General features: G+C 39.7%; 1 protein-coding gene across 3 annotated transcripts in view; it reads left to right on the plus strand.

The window, feature by feature from the left end:
• The window catches only part of dclk2a (doublecortin-like kinase 2a), a 59,014-nt gene that overhangs the window by 17,368 nt on the left and 22,165 nt on the right, over positions 1-19,481 (plus strand). For 2 of the 3 annotated variants that reach the window (XR_004846698.2, XM_023262232.3), the window contains exon 3: positions 17,862-17,991. Coding sequence is in view for 2 of the 3 variants with exons in the window: in XM_023262232.3 (XP_023118000.2) it covers positions 17,862-17,991 (130 nt within the window). In the remaining variant the exon portion in view is untranslated. The remainder of the gene's footprint in view (positions 1-17,861; positions 17,992-19,481) is intronic. The other variant, XM_023262233.3, reaches the window with a different exon arrangement.

The raw sequence follows: 19,481 nt of genomic DNA on the forward strand, positions 1-19,481 counted from the left end.
ACAACTAGCTAACAAATAAACTGGTGCATTAGCAGTACATGTGGAAATCATGTAAGCATTCCAGTTTCACCAAACCCAGTAGATTCTGTGAAAAGCACTTCTAAAGCTGGCCCCATAAACACACACACTTCAAATGCCTTCCAGCAGCAGCCGACCATCTGCTCCTCCAAAATCAAATCAGAGGTCCCAGCCAGCCGGTCTGCTGGCGCTACAGCCCCCGCCCACTGATGCACTCTCTCACACAGAGGCCCCCCGCTGGGGCCCCGGCCACCACCCCATAATTAGACCTATAAGCTGGAAGGAAGGGTTAAAGTGCAGCTGTCAGGTGTGTTTGCGGGTGTGTGTTTGTGGATGTGTATGTGCGTGCACAATACATCTCTGTCCAGCGTCTCTCCTCGAGTCAAAGCTGCTCTTCAGACTGAATGTTAATTGTGGATCTTGGTTATCAGGGCCAGCAGAATCAGCTGCTGCTTTTGAGAGAAACCCCTGTTTTACATCTCAAAGCTGACTGGGCAGGCAGAAAATAAGATTTCCCTGTTTCAATTGTTTGATTGATGCATTCATTAATTTGGGGTACAGTCTAGTAGTTACAAAATTTACTCTTTTATGCAGAAATCAATGAGAAATGATTCAAGGGAACCACAGGGAAAGTGGCAAAGAGGAGAAAGGTCCATGTGATAAAAACAGAAGTAGAGGTTCTGAATTGTAAACACAACATTTACGGATCCACTAGAAATTATCTGATTAAAAACTGATTTTTGTTTGATCAGATTCTCTTTTATGCTCGAGTGCTATGGGAATTTCCAAGCATTGAGAATTAAGATGTTAATTCTCTTGATTTTCTCCTACACTGGTTTTCTGCAATGTAATAATGCATGTTAATTCCATAAATCGGACAGCTTCTGCTGTTTGTCTGACCTTTGTTGTTAGTTTTTCTGTGGCTTTACTAGTAACAGTAGAGAAAAAACATGTCAGAAAGCAAAAGTAACCTGATCCTAATAGCCACATTTGAAGGTGGCGTGAACAGCTGGATGTCAGAGAGAGCTACAGGGAGAAGTACAAACCCCAGCTCACCACTGACAGTTAGCCATTTGGGATGATGTAGGTGTGAATGTCACATTGTTGGTTTTAGAAGGTGGTAGAAATGATCTTGCATATTGTATTCTGCAAATTTGTCCACTATACTTGATCTCTAGTGTGAGTAGATAATCACAGAGAGGTGGGGTGAATTGTCTCTGAGCTTATTCCCAATCCCCAGCTTTGTTAGCCAGTGCCTGTTCTCTGCCCCCTCCTCACTGCCTGCCTATTTATCCCACTGTGCAGAGCAGCTGACAACCATCCAGTCTGCCAAAATACCATGCAAAAATACATCTTACATTCATCTTTTAGCATAACAGTCCATGCAAGTTGTGTCAATATGTTTGCCTGAGTGTCTATCCATGTATTAAATATAAACTGAGTGTATAATTCAACACAAAATCATATATTTATTCCAATGAGGGGAAGGAAAGATGCAACATCCTCTTTAGGCCTGTTTGTTTGCTCTGACTGGCAGCATTCAGTCACAGGAACCTCTATCTGTCTTATCCAATTCCAGAAAATGTCTCATGAACAACAAATGAAGGGTGAAGCGCTGACCAGTTGGTGACCTTTTTTGTTACATCACTGTGATTTTGTGAAGCTGGATCTGGTCCAGAGGTTCTCCCTGCCTAATGCAACGTTCAGCCTAATGTGACCCTGAAACACAGTAAGCGAGGAGAGACAGTGTGCCACACCACAATTAAAACATTAGTGATCAATGTGTTGCTCTGCGAAATGTGGAAATCCCATTTTTCAATGGATAAATACTCAGTGGGTGGTCTGAGTGAGTCACTGATTGTTAGAACGGTGGAAGGCAAAATATTATAAAACATACTGTGCATTAAATTATAGAAACAGAAGAAGAAAAGTATTCATTCAGAATGTGTTCATTCACGTTTAGCAAAGTAATGACTACCATTTAAATTAATCGCTTATTTCAAACATAACTCTAAAAGATAAGATAAGACAAGCCTTTATTAATCACACAGTGGGGGGATTTAAAGAGCAGAGGAGACAGTGCAAAGGTTTAAGAAATATCATTCTAAAAATCTAAATAAACCAAAATAAACACAAGTATGTCTAAGAATTCTGATTGTCTAAGTTCCTCTGGATGGAAATAACAGTACTGTACATATCAATGATATCGCACAGATTGTTTCATGAATAAAAACAAGAAAAGCACTCCGAGAGTGCAGTAGTCCACCAAGGCTGCTCAGCTGTTGTATCATTTCCAACGGCAGAACTCTTGGAAAAAATCGGGACAGAAATCACGGCACTAAAGAATGTGGCCATTTGATATAGATGTGCCCTCAAACAAAATGACCTTACGGTGAGCACAGGCATGTATTATGCATGTGTACGTTATGTACGGATACAGAATAGTTTGATCTAAATATGTAGCGGGCGGTGGGAATTGATGGGACTCAGAAACACCTCCAGAATTTAATCAGTTGTTCCTTGTAAGATTTCGGACGGATAAGTCCCAATAAGTCCCCAACAATGGATTTGTAGTAGGATCACAATCATGTGATCGTCAGCAGGCAGCAGACGTAGTGTTCACTTGTTGTCATGGTTACAGTGACGCTGTGCCGCTATCTCGCAATGATACAGAAATCTTAAACAAATCTGTGCATCCAGACTATGTCGCATCATTAATCAGGTGGTCCTTGTGTCATTTCTGACCTTCCCTGAAAATTTCATCCATGTCCGTTTGTCTGTTTTTGAGTAATGTTGCTGACAGACAGACAGACACACATGCAAACCAACGCTGATCATTATTACTCCGCCGAGGCTCCGCCTCCTTGGCAGAGTAATAATGATAGAGAAGTATTATTATGGAACAGATTTTTCTGTAAGTAGAAAAATAATGACATTGCACATATTCTAGTATATGTTTTTTTTAAAAGATGTTTCACAGCATTTTTAAATGTAGAAAATATTCACGTCACAGCTACAAAAGTGTTTTATGGCAGTTTTTCGGTGTGCGCTAAAGTTTTTTGGCAGTACATAATCAATTATAAGAAAAGCCAGTTGTCCACAGTTACAATCCACCATCTTTTCATTTAGCCTTTCATGCAAGCATTTACTGGATTATATTTGCTCTGTGTAATTCACACCTCACAGGTCTACACCTCTGTTTGTTTGAGCAAATCAAATCCCTGCCATCCTGCCGGTCTCACTCCATCTTGCAAATCCGAACCATGTTATGTAGATGATGGAGCTATGATTAAGTAATTATACAACCGTTTGTCTTATAGCATTCCAGCTTAGATTTTTAAGGGTAATCAGGAAATGGAAAGAGTTTTTTTCTGCCAACGACAGTGCACGTGGAATTGCTTTTTAAAAATCCTGAAATATGTTTGGCTTTCGTAAACCTTTTCATTTAGTGATGTTATCGGGATGACAGTCTGTCTGCCCATTAACCAGAGGCTGGAAACAGAGCAGGGTCATTTCAGCTGCTGAGCTGTGAGGCCTGAAATGCTTGTCTGTCTGAAATCTTTACAGACCTCTTCAGTACACACAGCAAGCTTAGGAATGGGAGCGGAAATGAGGCTGAAATGTAATCTTTCCTTGTTTGTATCTCTGCAGGAGTTATTAGGACAAACTGTATCTTCCATTATAAACTGAAGACACAGCAGCAGCCTATCTTTAAAAACTGACCAGCCATGTTGGTTTGTACAAGAAATTAATCACAAACTGATGGATTTAATTGTTTTTCCATCTCCGTTTTAGACTGAGAAAGTGCCTTAGCGTACCTGCATGCATTCTGCGAACGCTGAAGGTCACTCATAGTCCTCAGTTTATCAGGGCACAAAGAATTCAATGCCTCGCTGTGCAGGAGCAGCAGGCTGACAGTCTGGGACAACTCCCAACAGACTACACCAAAATATCCACAGCAGTTTTTTTTCTTACTATATATCAATTTTTCCATTTTTAACATTAATAAGGACATTTCCCTGTCTGCCAGCATGCACTGCAGGAGCTCAGACATTTTCTCTGTAGCTTTTCTCTTTGACTCATACCAGCAGAATATGCATAAATGTATTTTTCTGCCTGGAAAATACTGGAAACTCAACCTTTTTTTTGGTTGGGTCTGTCTTAAAAGTGATTTGCAAAGTATGTAGCATTAAAAGCAACACAGATGCTGTGAGTAGGAAAAAATGTAGAGCCAGTCAAGATGATGCCTAAAGATCAAATCATAGTAAATAAATAAACAAACCCAGCTTTATTGCTATTTACATCCATATATATGTACATCCAATGGATATTACTGGTATATACAGTTCACTACACAGGAAAGCACACAAACAAACAAAAAAGAGTGCAAATTTATGAAATAAACCTCAGAAAAGCTGACTTTATGTATTAATGAGGGGCTAAAATATGAGAATTACTTTTATAAACTTCTAGAAATATCCTCAAGAAAAAAGTGAAATTTTGTTTTCTACTTTTCTCTCCCTTTTTTGATCTCATATGCCACAGAAAGGCATTAGACTATTCTTGGATATGACACAGATTTGCACCTGCCTGCCACAACCAGCCACATTGGAAAGGACAACTGATTTATTAAATATGATGCCCTCGATGAGAACAAGCTTAGTCCTGTCCAATCTGTAAAGTTTTTCAGATTCCTTCATGAAAGTTGCTCTCGGCTACTTTGTGAATGAATCCTAAGAAGACACTCTTCGACTGTTCTGCATGTACACTAAGATCACGCATTGTGGCGGTAATATAGAACAGTTTTTGGGTTGCTGGCTTTGGGGCGGTGCATGCCGGCTAGCGTGACACTGATGCACTTTGGTGTCATCTCAAATGACACGCTCTTAATGATGATGGCCTCCTGGCCCCAATACTCTAAACCAGCCCAGGTCTGTGTGTTAACGGGGTTGTGCTGCTCTGATGTCCTCTACAAACACTGAAAGGCTTTGCATTCATAAAGTTCTCTGACTGCTTCTCAGCCTGTTATCATATTGAAGTCATTCATATCTTGTTATTTGCACATCCTCCTGGCAGGACAGTAAATCATGCGGGTAGTTACAGACAGATTAACAAGACTCGACTAGCTAGAGGCAAGGCCACACAAGGGCTTCCACTGATTGTCAGGCTTGAGCTGTTTTCAGGGTGAAGTCTGGATTAAACGCCGCCATTTGGGTCAACAGCCGTGAAATCTGCATGCGCACCTATTGTTCTGTACAGTCATTAGCATACAGCACCGTCTGACACTGGTGCAGTGACACCATCCAACCAGGAATATTCTCAGCTGTGCTCAATTATGTTTGTTTTGGACCCACTAGAAATACATTCTCACTTGCAAAAAAAAAGTACACTTATATGCTTTATACCATTTATTTTTAGAAGTTGTGTGCTCCTCTGCACATTGCATGTCTGTCATTCCATCACAGAAAAGGGATTTTCTTCCGTTTGCTGATCCAAACTGAGGTTCTGAGCAGTTTTAGTTACATTGCAGACTGTAGAGTATTGTGGCCTTGAGAGCCCAACATGCTGCTACTGAGTAAACATAGGTTGACTGTGTTTTTCAGGGTTCCTATAATTGCAGTGGATGTTGTTTTGCTCAGCATGCTGTATAATTAGTTAAAGGCATTTTTTAGTGTAGTCCTTTCTTGAATTCCAATGGGTTGGTCTCTTGGGAACACTGTAGAGAAAAGTCAAAACTTGATTAAAAAGAATTTAATGCAGGGAGGTACATTGATTTTCAATGTGACAAAAAAGAGAATATGCATTGTATTCCTACTGTGGGTTGACCTTCATAAACAAACCTGGAGCCTGGGCAGTGCTAACATACTTCTTTGTATTTTCGAGTTAAAAGTACCTGTTTCATGTTGCACAAGTGCTGGTATGACTCATTGATTTAACAAACAGGAAAACAAAAACCTGGCAGATGACAGAACCGGGTGTCGGGTGGGGGTGCAGGGCTGTCAGCTGTGCAGAACGTGTGGAGGCCGTAGACGGGGAAGGGCTTCCATTGTGTGCTGTGTGATCTCAACTGCTTGTTTTGTTTTGTTTATGTAGCCTGGCCCTCTTCCATTCTTTGAAGCCAGCCTTTCACTCTCCCAGCGAGGGAATTGACATCATGATGCAGTTTGGCTGCATTCAAACCTCCAGCCCACATGACTATTGTTTGTCTGCTTGTGTTTAATCGTGCGAGATGGCCTCAGTACGTTTTAGCAGATCTGACGTGAAGAATTCGTCCAGTGCAGATCATCAGGTGTATGTCCAAGTGTGTCTGTTGGGGCTTCATTTTCACATCAAACACTTTCTAGCTTATAAGTGTTTCTTTGTTCATGACCGACAGTTTTTCTTCTTCATCTTTAGAGACTTTTTTTTGCTGGAATTGCATTATTACATTTCGGGTATTAACTGCCCGGTAGGCTATTTAAATACGGCAAGATTGTTGGTTTTTAATTGGAAACTGAGAACCGTGTTAACTGGCAACTAAAACAAACATTTTATGCATCTCCGGTGGATGTTTAAGCACCTCAACAGCTCTGGAAGTCTCTCTCTCTAAATGAGTAAGGAATTCTACTGAGGCTCATTCAGGCTGTTGTGTGTTTGCATGTTTATTCTGAATTTTTACTTGCACAGTTCTTTTAGAATATGAAGAGCTTGGCACAGAAGTACATTCAGATGGCCTCAATTTATGTACTGTAATGTGTCTGTTGGTGTGAATATGACTTGCAGGAGACAGTGAGCTGTGTAATGTGTGATAGGTCAACAAGCCTCTGGCTGGGGTGAAGAGGAGTTCCCTACACTGTCTTGGAGTTTCTCTAAACTGGCCTACAAACGAAAGGAAACTGCCAATTTGAATTCATGCCTCTTTTGCTCTGAAGTGCCTTCAGTGTTTCCAGATAAAATGTCTTGTGAACTGATGAAAACCCCAAGGAGACATGCTTTCTTATCCTCTCCTCCAGTACCTTCAGTTCATTTCAAATTTATTTATATAGTGCAGATTCACAACATACACTACAGGCCAAACATTTGGAAGCAACTTGCAGTTTCTGTTCACAATGGCTTTGATAAAAAGGTAAAAATAATAAAAACCAGTCTGAATTCTATGGATTTTGGGACTTATTTACTGCACGATCAGACTTTGCTTCCATTGATATGCACAATCTCAATTTACCTCGATGTTACCAGACAATTGTTGAATAAATGTTAACAGAAGCAAAGAAGGGCTTAGTTATAGAGTTGAGAAGATTTACAAGAGTCACAACGTCAGTGCAAAAGTGAAAAACAAATCAGAGTTTGCATTATTCACGTTAGCTCTTTGTCTTTTGAAAGTTTGTATTAGGGCTGCACGATATATCGAAAAAATATCATTATTGCGATAATGGTAAATGCGATATCCATATCGCAAAGTTGCGCGATAATTTTATGATTATTTAGATGTATAAATCATGCTTTTTGCATGCATAGACGTTTTCTTGTGACCAATTGAGAGTGCGACCCATCACGGAACTATTTTTCCCAAGTCGCCATGCCGCAGATGTACAAGGCATGCTTGGGATGTGTAAAAGCGGTGCTTAATAATGTGGATTTCTTTGGATGAAAGACCAATATCGCAATATATATCGATATCGCAGTTCTTGACACCCATATCGCATATTGCACATATTTCCAATATCGTGCAGCCCTAGTTTGCATACAAAAATCCCAATAAATCTTTAACTATATCCAGAACTCTATAACTACCACAGAAATGTGGAGAGAGAAACTGCTGTGTAAAGAAACAAGAGTACAGGTACAAATATATTGTATTCTGATGAGTGACTCTTTATATAATAATTATGTTTATTTTGTTGCAAAGTACACCAATGAAACTATGGTCTTTTCTTTTGTAGAAATTTGATCTTGCTTCCAAACATTTGGCCTGTAGTGTACGTCATCTCACAGCACTTAGCATAGTAAGGTACAAACCTTACGAATTACAAACAGAGGACAGAAAACCCAACAATCCAAAGTTGCCTTTGGATTCCCTATGAGTGAAGGAGGGAAGGAACAGAAAAAAAAAAAACCTCAGACAGAGCCAGGCTCAGGGAAGGCGGCTATCTGCCTCCCCCAGTTGGGTGAGAGCGAGGATGAAGTGGGTGGGTATGGCAGGATAGCAAGCAGGTGGTGAGGCTAGTGGCTGCAGATCAGAGACGTCCGTGGAGAGAACAAGCAAAAAACCCAGGGGAAACACAGAGTTAGTGATATGTAACCGTGATATATTACATTGTAGAGAGTAGAGAGGAGCCCAGTGCATCAGTCTAAACCTACAGCAACATAAGTGAGCTGCTGTAGTAAGCAATAGTTGTTCAGTTCATTCATATCTGTTACTTTACTATCTTATGTTGTAAAACTTGACAACAATTTCAATTTGTTGTACAAAGGCAAAGTATCTGGTGGTTGATTGTCACTGTGACTAATGCAGGGACTCCACAGTAGTGAGTTAATGACTGGTTTAGGTTTCTCATTGCTCATGTTTCGTGCCTCCGTTGGCTGTTACACGTGTTTGAGATTTACCGCTCTAATCCAGAGGAATTAAAATGTCTCTGGAAGCTGCCTCTGTCTAAGTAAGAGTTCAAACAGAGTTAATAACTAGGTTGGCTTCAGTTCAAGTGTCACCCTGAGAGACTTAATAGGCATCTAGCTATTTGCATATTCTTAAGCAAGCAACGATCTAAGTGAGAACTCAAGCTTGTTGAATAAGCACCTAATTTACTATGAAATGTTCTTCTTCTCAGCAACAGCAGGAGTGCTGCGGAGGCTGACCTTCCCCCAAGCAGGAGGCTGAGATTTGATCTTTTTTGCTCAGGACCCAACCCACCTTCTTCGTCTCTTGTTTATTTGGCTCATGACGCTGAACAGCAATGAGGGGTTTGGAGGTAAATGGGGCACATGTACCCAGTGATTACAGTGATCATTGTCCCATTAGGCATCACAAGGAAAGCCTGTACTTTCTTGTGCATCTTGTTCATTCAGTTGCCCTAAATACTCTGCACCTGCTGTTGTGAGACCACGGCCGTTATTCAAAAACAAGAGAAAGCAATCCCCTCTTAAAATACTAGTTCTGTGCTTTAGAAAATCACATATTGTTATTATTATATCTGAATTACCCACACATTTGGGAAAACATCTTCTGTTGCCAAGCTTAGCGGGGCAGAAAATACAGCCAGCAAGATGGAGGACACAGACGGATGGTGAGAGTAGGAGAAGGTCAGACATCGGAGAGGAGGGGGAGTGTCGCATCTTGCAGGGCAAACTTCAGTTTACCCTCAAGACATATCACCCAGCCAATCCACAACCCTGCAAACAGTTCACTTCACTGATTGGGCGAGACAGGCCCTATTGGACGGCGCTGGCAAAAGAAGGCCACTGGCTGTTTGTCCTGGCAGCAGTTGACAAGAGCAGAGGCAAACATGGACAATGTAGTCTGACATTCATACACTCCTTGACCAAGTTTCATCTTGTGTTTGAGAGAAACACCCCATGTGTCCATCCTGTGTTGTTCTACATGTTGCACAATGTACTATCTAATATGTTTTAAGCCTTAACATTTAGTCTGCATCTTTAACAGACATTACAGTCATAATTTAGTGCACACATTTCCATGAAAAATACTGTAAATAGGAAATTCACAAATCTACAAAATAAGTGTAGCTGACTTTGGAGTGAGAAACTAGAACAGCAGGAGACTGGGGTGGAGGAGGGACAAATCAATCAGCACAGCAGCAGCAGCGAGAAGTTAAAGGAATCACGTCCTTACTGTTAGAGGAGATACGAGTGAGCACAGAACTCGACAGATTCTTTACACTTCCTTAGACTCTCCAAGAATTTGATTGCTTAATAATATTACAATTAGCTAATGTCCTAAGTGCTTTGCTTGTGAAGGATTTGCATGCGATTACAACACCGTGGTTTGGTCAGAAATGTGTTTTTTATGCACCCAACTGTTACGTTACAGTGCACAGACACACCCGCTTGCACACCTCTGCGTCAGTAAGGTAACCAAAGCAAGATTTTCAGCTGTTCGTTTTTTACTGTATAGTTATGTTTACTTACTTATTTATTTATTTATTATAATTATGTTTACTTGTTTACTGTATAATTATGTTTACTGTATAATTATATAGTAGGGGTGGGGGAAATTTCCGATTCTGAGATGTGTTGCGATTCGGACTTGGACGAATCTGAATCAATTCACAAACGTCCAAATTGGGATAATTTAAATCTGTTAATTAAAGTAATACAGAAAGTTCTAAATAATGTGGAACTAAGAAGCGCGGTACGCGTCATCTCTTTGGAATTCGCACCTGGAGCACCAGAACAGGTCCTTCTAGTTTAACTTGTTGATGCACAACATCGTCAAAAGATACCCATATTCCATTAAATATGGGTTTCTTTTGACCCATGTTGCGCATCAAAGGGTAAAAAGCAGACATGTGGAAACACTTCAGCTTCTACAACGTCGACGGCAGAAGCGAACTGGACAAGAGCCATGTTAACGTTATATGTAAGCTGTGTCGTGCTAAAATAAAATACTTTGGCAAGAAGTGCAACAGTATACATAAATTAAACACGCATCAATAATCGTTTTATAATTGAATCGTAGCCCCTGAATTGTAATCAGATTCCCACCCCTAATGTACAGGTTGTTTTAACCTGCATGTTAGGTCAGTATGATTTTCCCTTTGCGCATATGACTTCCTCTCTTATACCGCGCTTCATATTGTAGTTCAGAAATGTATAATGAGTGATCACAATACCTTTACTTTAAAGGATTTTACATTAATCGTGGGAGCTTCAGTAGAAATCAACTAGATTCTCTTGTAGGTTCTTGAATCAAGAACCTACAAGAAATATCAGTTACCATGACCTGGATGACTGAGAATCTACACAGACAGATTATACATTAGTTTAATACATAGTGAGTCACTCTTTAAGAAGATGTAAATGGAGAATTTTCAGAACCTGATCTAAATTAAAACACTCATTTAACATAAATTCCTAATCCCATGACCTCCTTTCCTTTGTGCCTATTTAAAACACATCCACACAGGAACAATTTGTCTCCATTTCATTGCTTTCCCTCTGGGCATTTCAGGCTGGGTGAGAAGTAGTTTATCATAGGCCACAGCAGTGCTTGCCTTGCACACAGAGGTGTGAAAGTAAATGACAATTCAGCCAGAAGCTTTCTCCACAGCGACATATCATATTCCAGCCTGAGTCTTTTTTTTTTCTTCTTCACAATAAGCCTGTTGCCTCAGGGGCGCCGGGACAAGCGTGACCCGGGGCGTAATTTGGCGAAGCCCCGTTGAAGCTGTTGAAATTTAAGTTAACATGAAGTAATTTATTGTGCAGGAGTGAAAATGCAGAACTTGGCTCTTGGTTGTCAAACAGTATCACATAACTTCAAGCAAAGAAGTTCAACATTTTGGGAAGCAAAATTGTTCGCTATCTGTTGGAGAGTTGGATGAAAAGATCGATAGCAGTCCGATATCCATCTATTAAACATGAAGTTCCAGCCAGGGGAGATGGTCAGCCGAAATGACTGCTCCGGCTCTGTCAGTAGCAAAATCCACTTACTGGAACTTGTGATTTTAATTGGCCTGTCTCAGTGAGCTGCCAGCACGGAGCACAGCAGTTATTTTACATCCAAAAGTGCTACAGTTACACATCTGTAGCTAAAACCTGTAATTGGAAATACGATTAACAGATAACCCGTATTTTAATGTAAAATAATGCAGAATCATGTTTAAGAGTTTGAAAATAATAGTGAACCAAACTCCATCATGCATGCAGAGCAAAGGAAACTGGTATCTGTGGCTGTAATTATTCAGAAAAATGAGCCCAGAGCTAATGAGCTACTTGGTCTGTATTTGAATATATTCTGTTAATGCATGATATAAATATTGCATTGCAACTCTACTCTTATCCCACATATGAAGTTATTGTGCAGACAAAGGATTCACATACAAATTTTCCGAGTTCTTACCCAGTGCTCACCTGCATATTTAGTTCACTCAGTTGCAGTGAGATATTTCTGTTTCTGTGCTGCTCTAAGAAATCTTGAGCACTAAACAGTGTCAACTCAATGGTCATTTACTTGTTTAATCTGCCGTGATAAGAGAACAGCAAGATGATTCTGTAGAAAGCTCCCAAACAAACAATTTTAGTGTTTTTGCACTTTTTACATCAAAGCCTTTAGCAAAGCTAATACAACCCCTAGATATTATGGCACCTGCAATGAGCTTGGGCTGGGTTGAGATTATTTTCGAGCGCTTTTGTTTTCAAAGCTTAGTATGAATTCATAAAAGACAATATATTGGGGTTTATTTTACCTTGTTAACATTTGCGTATGATGCTTTCATATAGTGCAGCAAAATATGCAGTCGACACCATGGCAGAGCTTTTCTGCCGTCAAACTGCATGTACCACTGAAAGTGAAAAATTAACATTTTTGGGCTTGCATATGTAGCCTAATGAACCAGTCCTGTTAATTTGCAAAGTAAGGTTTTCTGCATCTTCTGCAGAATTGGTGTCCATGTCAAACATTGATGACTGAATAATTCAAATATTAAAACTTGAAATTATTTAACATTTGACGCTGTGAGCAGAGTTCCAGGTGAGCAGGTGTGCTCCACCTAAAACACTTGAACATCTGTAGATTCTTTTCATGGGACATTTAGCAATTTATATTTTTCTTGTTTATTTTTATTTACAGCACATTTTTGCTTATTTATCTCTATTTGTGGTGGTAGGAACTGTACTCTTTCTACTGTAGCTACCAAATTTCCTCTTGGGGATTAATAAAGTATTTCTATTCTATTCTATTCTATTCTATTCTATTCTATTCTATTCTATTCTATTCTATTCTATTCTGGTCAGTTCACAACATATGTCATCTCATAGCACTTTAAAAATAATGACCTCAGTTTTGTCTGAATTTAAATGAAGAAAAGTACAGATCATCCAGGCCTATATATCCTTCAGACATGCCTGGAGTTTGACCAACTGATTTTTTCATTTGGCTTTATAGATAAATACAACTGGGTGTCATCTGTATAAGACTGGAAATTTATGCAGCGTTTCCGAGGGGAGCAAGTACAAAGTAAATAGTATCGATCCTAACAAAAAACCCTGTGGAACTCCATAACTAACTCTGATGTGAGCAGAAGAATCATCATTAACATGAACAAACTGGAATCAGTCTGATAGATATGTTTTAAACAAGTTTAGAGTGGTTCCTTTAATCCCAATAACTTGTTCCAGTCTCTGTAATTAGATGCTGTGATCCACTGTTTCAGATGCAGCACTGAGATCCAGTAGAACAAATATAGAAACTAGTCCACTGTCTGAAGCTATCAGAAGATCATTGGTGATTTTCACCAGTGCTGTCTCTGTACTATGATGTATACTAAATCTTGACGGAAACTTTTCTGTGCAAATAATCACATAATTGGTTTGCAACAACTTTCTCAAGAATTTTAGAAATGAAAAGGAGCTTTGATATGGATCTAAAGTTGGCTAACCCTAGATCCAGAGTATAGGCCTTTTCAGTAATGATTCGATTATAGTGAACTTAATAGCCTGTTAATAAACTGCTAATAAAATGTTGATGATGTCTAATACGGGAGACAGAAAGGACTGTTTTCATGGGGGAGAAAAACTTCTAAATATGACACACACAGCTGTGTTTTTAGGAGTGAAAGTAATGATCAAAAAGACTTTAAACTACAAGGCAATATATAGGACAGTTGATAAACCTAACCTGGACCAGCTGCAGCACTGAAAGATTGTTTTTTTTTTAATCCATTTATAACTTCATGCTCTCAAAGGCTCAAACAGCCACTATGACTCTGTCAGAAACAAAGTCTACTTACCAGAACCTCCAAAACTCACTTACTTTATTTATTTTGTTTGTGTAATGCCGGAAAAAAAACAAGTTCAGCGTTTTACAGAGGCAATTTGCTGGACAGCTCTTGGCCTAGAGCAGTTGCCAGGCAACCAGAGGAGAGTCCATGAAGTTACAGTGCCTGATTTCAGGGACAAAACTCTCCACAACACAGCAAGCTGGCCACAATCTGTATTTAATTCAAAGATAAAAGAGTAGGGACAATCTTCACATCAAACTCTCCAAAAAGAGAGTGAAAAATTGAATTAAAGCGACTGTTACCAAGGTCATCTGACTGCTGAAGTCCTCCCCAGCAGTGTTTCCCTGCCAGGGGACAGTGCTCAGCTCAGCAATCCCTGCACTCCTGTCTCACATCGTCCTCAAACAGATGACCGATGAGGTCCACATGACCACGGCCTGCTGAGTGGATGGAAAAATACAGAAAAGTGTCACTGCTGATAACATCGGCACCAGAGGAAGCAGTGTGTCGGCGAAGGTGAGAAATCAGTGAGAAGCATTACTTAACATCACCACGTAATAGTCCTTCACCATGGCAGCTTTCACTACACCAGTGTCCATTTTTGCCACATGCATTGGACCCTCCCTGTGGCCGGTCGCTATGGTGATTCTAACACCTGTGCCCTGACTGCACCGTGTGTCGATCAGCTGCCAAATTCCACAGCAAGAGTTTCATCTAAAGAATGACATTCACTCCAGCTATGATAATCTGCTGCCGCCCACTATAGGCTCCCAGTATGTAGACACTTCTCCTCCACTTTCACTGCATCTTCATATTTTGTTGCCAAATTTAAACAGTTTCTCATGATGGAAAAAAGGTGGAATAAAACAGACGTGATGTTTCTCATTTACAGACTTACACTAAACTCATTTATTCTGATGAAAATTGTTAAAAAACACGCAAGTTGATTATTTCTTTTACAAAAAATGACTGTCCACAATTGTTACAAATACTGGAAAAATAACTAGTGACTGTACATACTGTAGATACTATGCTATGTACATTTTTCTTTTCAACATGTGAAAACATACTGAAAAAAACGAAGGCTCAGCATCATCTTCTCTATCCATTTTTTGATTGCCGGTCAGTCAGCCTTCCTCCAAAACAAGGCCACCACCTTCTCAGTATGTTCAGACATGATCCTTTTCATTAATTATGAGAATGTAATTGATATGAATGTGGTTTCTTTTCATGCGGTCTGAATGTAGGACGTGCAGAAGTGTTATGTGAAGTGTCTTATTTATTATTAATAACTGCACAGTCTAAGTCAGTGAATGAAAATGTGTTTGTGGTGTGAAATGCTACGCTTTGGCTATTTTTGTCATGTGAATTCTCTCTCCTCCTCCACTTCTGCCTCCTCTTTCTTTCTGTCATCTTTCACCTCTCTCTTTTTTTTAACTCCGAGGATTATTCATGCTCTTCAGTAGCCATTTAGCTTTTCTGGACCACCACTTCATCTACACACACAATCACACACTTTCCCCCACTGTGTCAGCCCCAAATCTCCCCTCGAGGATCCATCTGCCCACAGTCTTCAGCCATGCTGCACCCTTCCCTCTCCCTACATACAGTACATATGCCTGCCAGAGTGTGGGTGCACTTGCATGTGGTGGAGGGGTGGGATAATCAACCGATATTTTACTCCTTTGTCTTCCTACTTGTCCACCTACAGCAACAGAGGGATAATCTTTCTGTGTGTGTGTGTGTGTGTGTGTGTGTGTGTGTGTGTGTGTGTGTGTGTGTGTGTGTGTGTGTGTGTGTGTGTGTGTGTGTGTGTGTGTGTGTCTGTGTGTGTGGGCACAACTTGCTGTAGTTTTAAAGAAACTCCCGGTCCTGTCTCCAGGGGTGGGTGGTGGGTGTGAAACAAAAAGCGCTCGGATGTGCAGAGAAAATGATGATCATAGTGTGAGACAGAATGGAAAAAGTAGGACAAATTACCCTGCGGCATGAACTCCAAGTGTATCGCTTCCCTCTTAAGAGTCTGCGTTGACTCTGCAGTATTCTGGATGTCGAGATGTTTTGACCTCAACCTGTTGTTGTTTCTTTGTGTCAATGTGCTGTTTAGTCACAGACATGCAGAGTCACAGCCTCAAACCCAGCAGATGCATCTCGCAGACTGAGGCTAATTGGCTTGTTTCAAATGTAGCTATGTCTAAAAATACAGTTTCACATACACTACCAGTTAAATATTTTTTCTTTATTTTCATGACTATTTACATTGCTGATTCTCACTGAAGGCATCAAAACTATGAATGAACACATACGGAATTATGTAGTACACAAAAGAGTGTGAAATAAGTCAAAACATGTTTTACATTTTAGATTCTTTAAAGTAGCCACCCTTTGCTTTGATTACTGCTTTGCACACTCTTGGCCTTCTCTCTAAGAACTTCATGAGGTAGTTACATGAAATGGTTTTGAAGAAGACTTGAAGAAGTTCCCAGATATGCTGAGCATTGTTGGCCCTTTTGCTGTTTTATTATGGATTCTAACAGTTGCCAAATAAGGCTGTCAACTGATGGTCCCAACCCCATTAAGAAGGCAGGAAATTCCACAAATGAATCTTGACAAGGCACACCTGTGAAGTGAAAACCATTTCGGGTGACTACCTCTTGAAGCTCTTGGAGAGAAGGCCAAGAGTGTGCAAAGCTGTAATCAAAGCAAAGGGTGGCTGTTTTGAAGAATCTAAAAATATGAAACATGTTTTGACTTATTTCACACTTTGTTTACTACATAATTCCATATGTGTTCATTCATAGTTTTGATGCTTTCAGTAAGAATCTACAACGTAAATAGTCATGAAAATAAAGAAAAACCATTAAATGTGTTCAAACATTTCACTGGTAGTGCATATAGCTAAATCCTGTTCTGTTCAGCAAAATAAAACCTGTCTTATAGTGTAAACTGATGCAGAATCACTGGAACAGAGTTACTGGAACTGGCATATTTAACCAAACTCTGTCATCCATGCTGCAAAAACTGATTTCTTTTGGTGTATTTATTCAGACATAAACACAAAAACGATAAGTATAATGTTTGTACCTATGAATGGAAGTTTACTAAGTACATTTACTCAAATACTACAGTACATTTTGAGATACTTTTTCAGTAGCTGTGCTTGTTGGCTTGATCCAACATGCAAATATTGTTTTGCAGTTATCCTGTGACTAAGATTACCGTGAAGTTATTGTGCAGATTAAGGTTTCATTGTGGCCAGGATCGATTGTTTACGCCTGAGTCCCCCGGATGTGAACAGCGATTTTTTTGACAGCGAATTTTTTAACATTGAATTTTTTGATGGCGAATTTTGAACATTGAATTTTTTGATGGCGAATTTTGAACATTGAATTTTTTGATGGTGAATTTTGAACACCAAATTTTTTTGATGGCGAATTTTGAAGACATTGAATTTTTTTGATGGCGAATTTTGAAGACATTGAATTTTTAACTGGTTTTTAGAATTTTGATGAGCTAAATTCAGGCATAAAAAATTCACATACGTAATTTTGATGCAAAAAAATTCAAAGTAAGAAATTCAGCAGCTTTTAAAATTCAGACTCTGATGAGTCTGATTTGCTTCCATACATTTAGTGCTGTACAAATTCAGTTAAATTGAAATGAATGCTGTAATCATGTACAAAAATCTCCATTTGGTAGCTTTAATGCACTCTTTGCTGATATTGATTTTTTTTCCGAATACAACTTCAGTATTTAAATGTAAATAAAATGTATTTTTACATTGTCACATTGATACTTACAGCAATGAAAACACTTTTTCCACAACTGCCTCAGACCATCAGTCCGATTAAATGAGTATTAGACCCTCAAATATTTGTATGATTTTAAAAAAATGTCTTCTTTCTCCAGATTACCTGCCTGCAGGAATTCTTCGGGGATGATGACGTGTTCATAGCGTGCGGACCAGAGAAGTACCGTTACGCTCAGGACGACTTTGTGTTGGATCACAGCGGTAAGGCTTCCACAGCCTTTATGACTGGTAGGCCTGACTAAGACTAACTAACATCTGTCTCGGTGTATGTGTGTGTGTATTAGTATTGGTGTTCTTCCTCCTCCAGTTCTTCTCCTGCAACTGCTTGCAACACTCTTTTCCTTCAGGGAGTTGTCTTATATGATTCTATATGCAATTAAATCCAGATTATTGCAATTTTGATAACTGATAACTGACTTTTGTTTTAAAAAGCAATCCATGTAGCAGTTTATCCAGCATCTACTGAAAAACGTTGGTGTTACACATATTTTTAAGTTTTTTTTTTTGGCCCTTTTGCCTTTGTTATAGCACACACCGGATAGAGAGACAGGAAACATGGGGAGGAGAGTGGGGAAAAGACATGCAGTAATTGGCCATGGGTCGGACTCGAACTCATTACCGCTGCATCGGGGACTATAGCACCTGTTTGTGGGTCACCAGCTCAACCTGTTGAGCTACAGGGGCACCTGGTGTTACACATTTTAACACAAAATCTTGCTCTCAAGTAAGGAAAAGAGGTTGCATTCTTGTTGACTAAGATTTCATTTCACCGTGTTTGTACGAAGTCCCCTGTGCTCGCGTTTTGTACTATATGCGCCGTACACATGCTATGCACACATCTCTGTTTGGCATCATCCCTTTATTGTGCAGAAAACCCACTGAAAGTACGAGAGCATGCAAGCAGGATATGGCCTCTAAAACCAGAGGATCCATTCACTGTCATAGCCACACAGAACTCTGCCAAGAATGAACATGGGAAGGAAGAAGGAGTTTATTTTAGCTACCGTCCAGTAGTATCGACATCCTGTGTAATATTTTTGTTGTTTGGTCAGGTTAACTAACAACAGGGAGCCACCTAACACACACTGTGTGTCAACTGATCCTGAGGATGAGTGATGATGGCTTGTTCGTATTCAGAGATAGTTTGGAGCTTTCGTCCCACTTACACTCCGCTGCTCCACATAGAAAATGGGTCTTTGAAAGAACAAAAAAGGCACACTGTATTCTCTCCTCAAGGTACAGAGGCTGCTCTTCCTCTTGCAAAATAGGTCCAGGATACACTCTACAGCTGAAATGAGGAAAGGAAAATGTGACATTTGGAACAGAAGAGGTAGAAGAGTTTGTACTCAGCCTGACTTGAAGAATATGCGAGGATTATTAGTCTATGTAGCAACGTATCCGCCTTTAGCTTAGCTTTAGTCAGAAAGTCATCAAGTAGCTACAGTTTGTTTAGATTTTCATGTCTCTTGGCATTCATTGATCTCCAAGTATTTCTTAGTCTTAGAAGAGTCCAGTTGTAGCAGGGCTAAACAAAGAGATTTAAAACCATGTGAGCTCTTTTCTGAGCTCAAGAGCTTTCTGGCTAACTAAAGGATTTGGTTTGTTGGTGTTTCTTGTGTACACAAGGCCAGGAATTGTCCCATACTTGAAGCTGCTTTAGTCAGTCAGTGAAATAAGTATTTGCTCTGATTTGTAGCACAAAGAACACTTTAGAAATG

Source organism: Amphiprion ocellaris, chromosome 4 (genome assembly GCF_022539595.1).
Source record: "Amphiprion ocellaris isolate individual 3 ecotype Okinawa chromosome 4, ASM2253959v1, whole genome shotgun sequence".
NCBI lineage: Eukaryota > Metazoa > Chordata > Actinopteri > Pomacentridae > Amphiprion > Amphiprion ocellaris.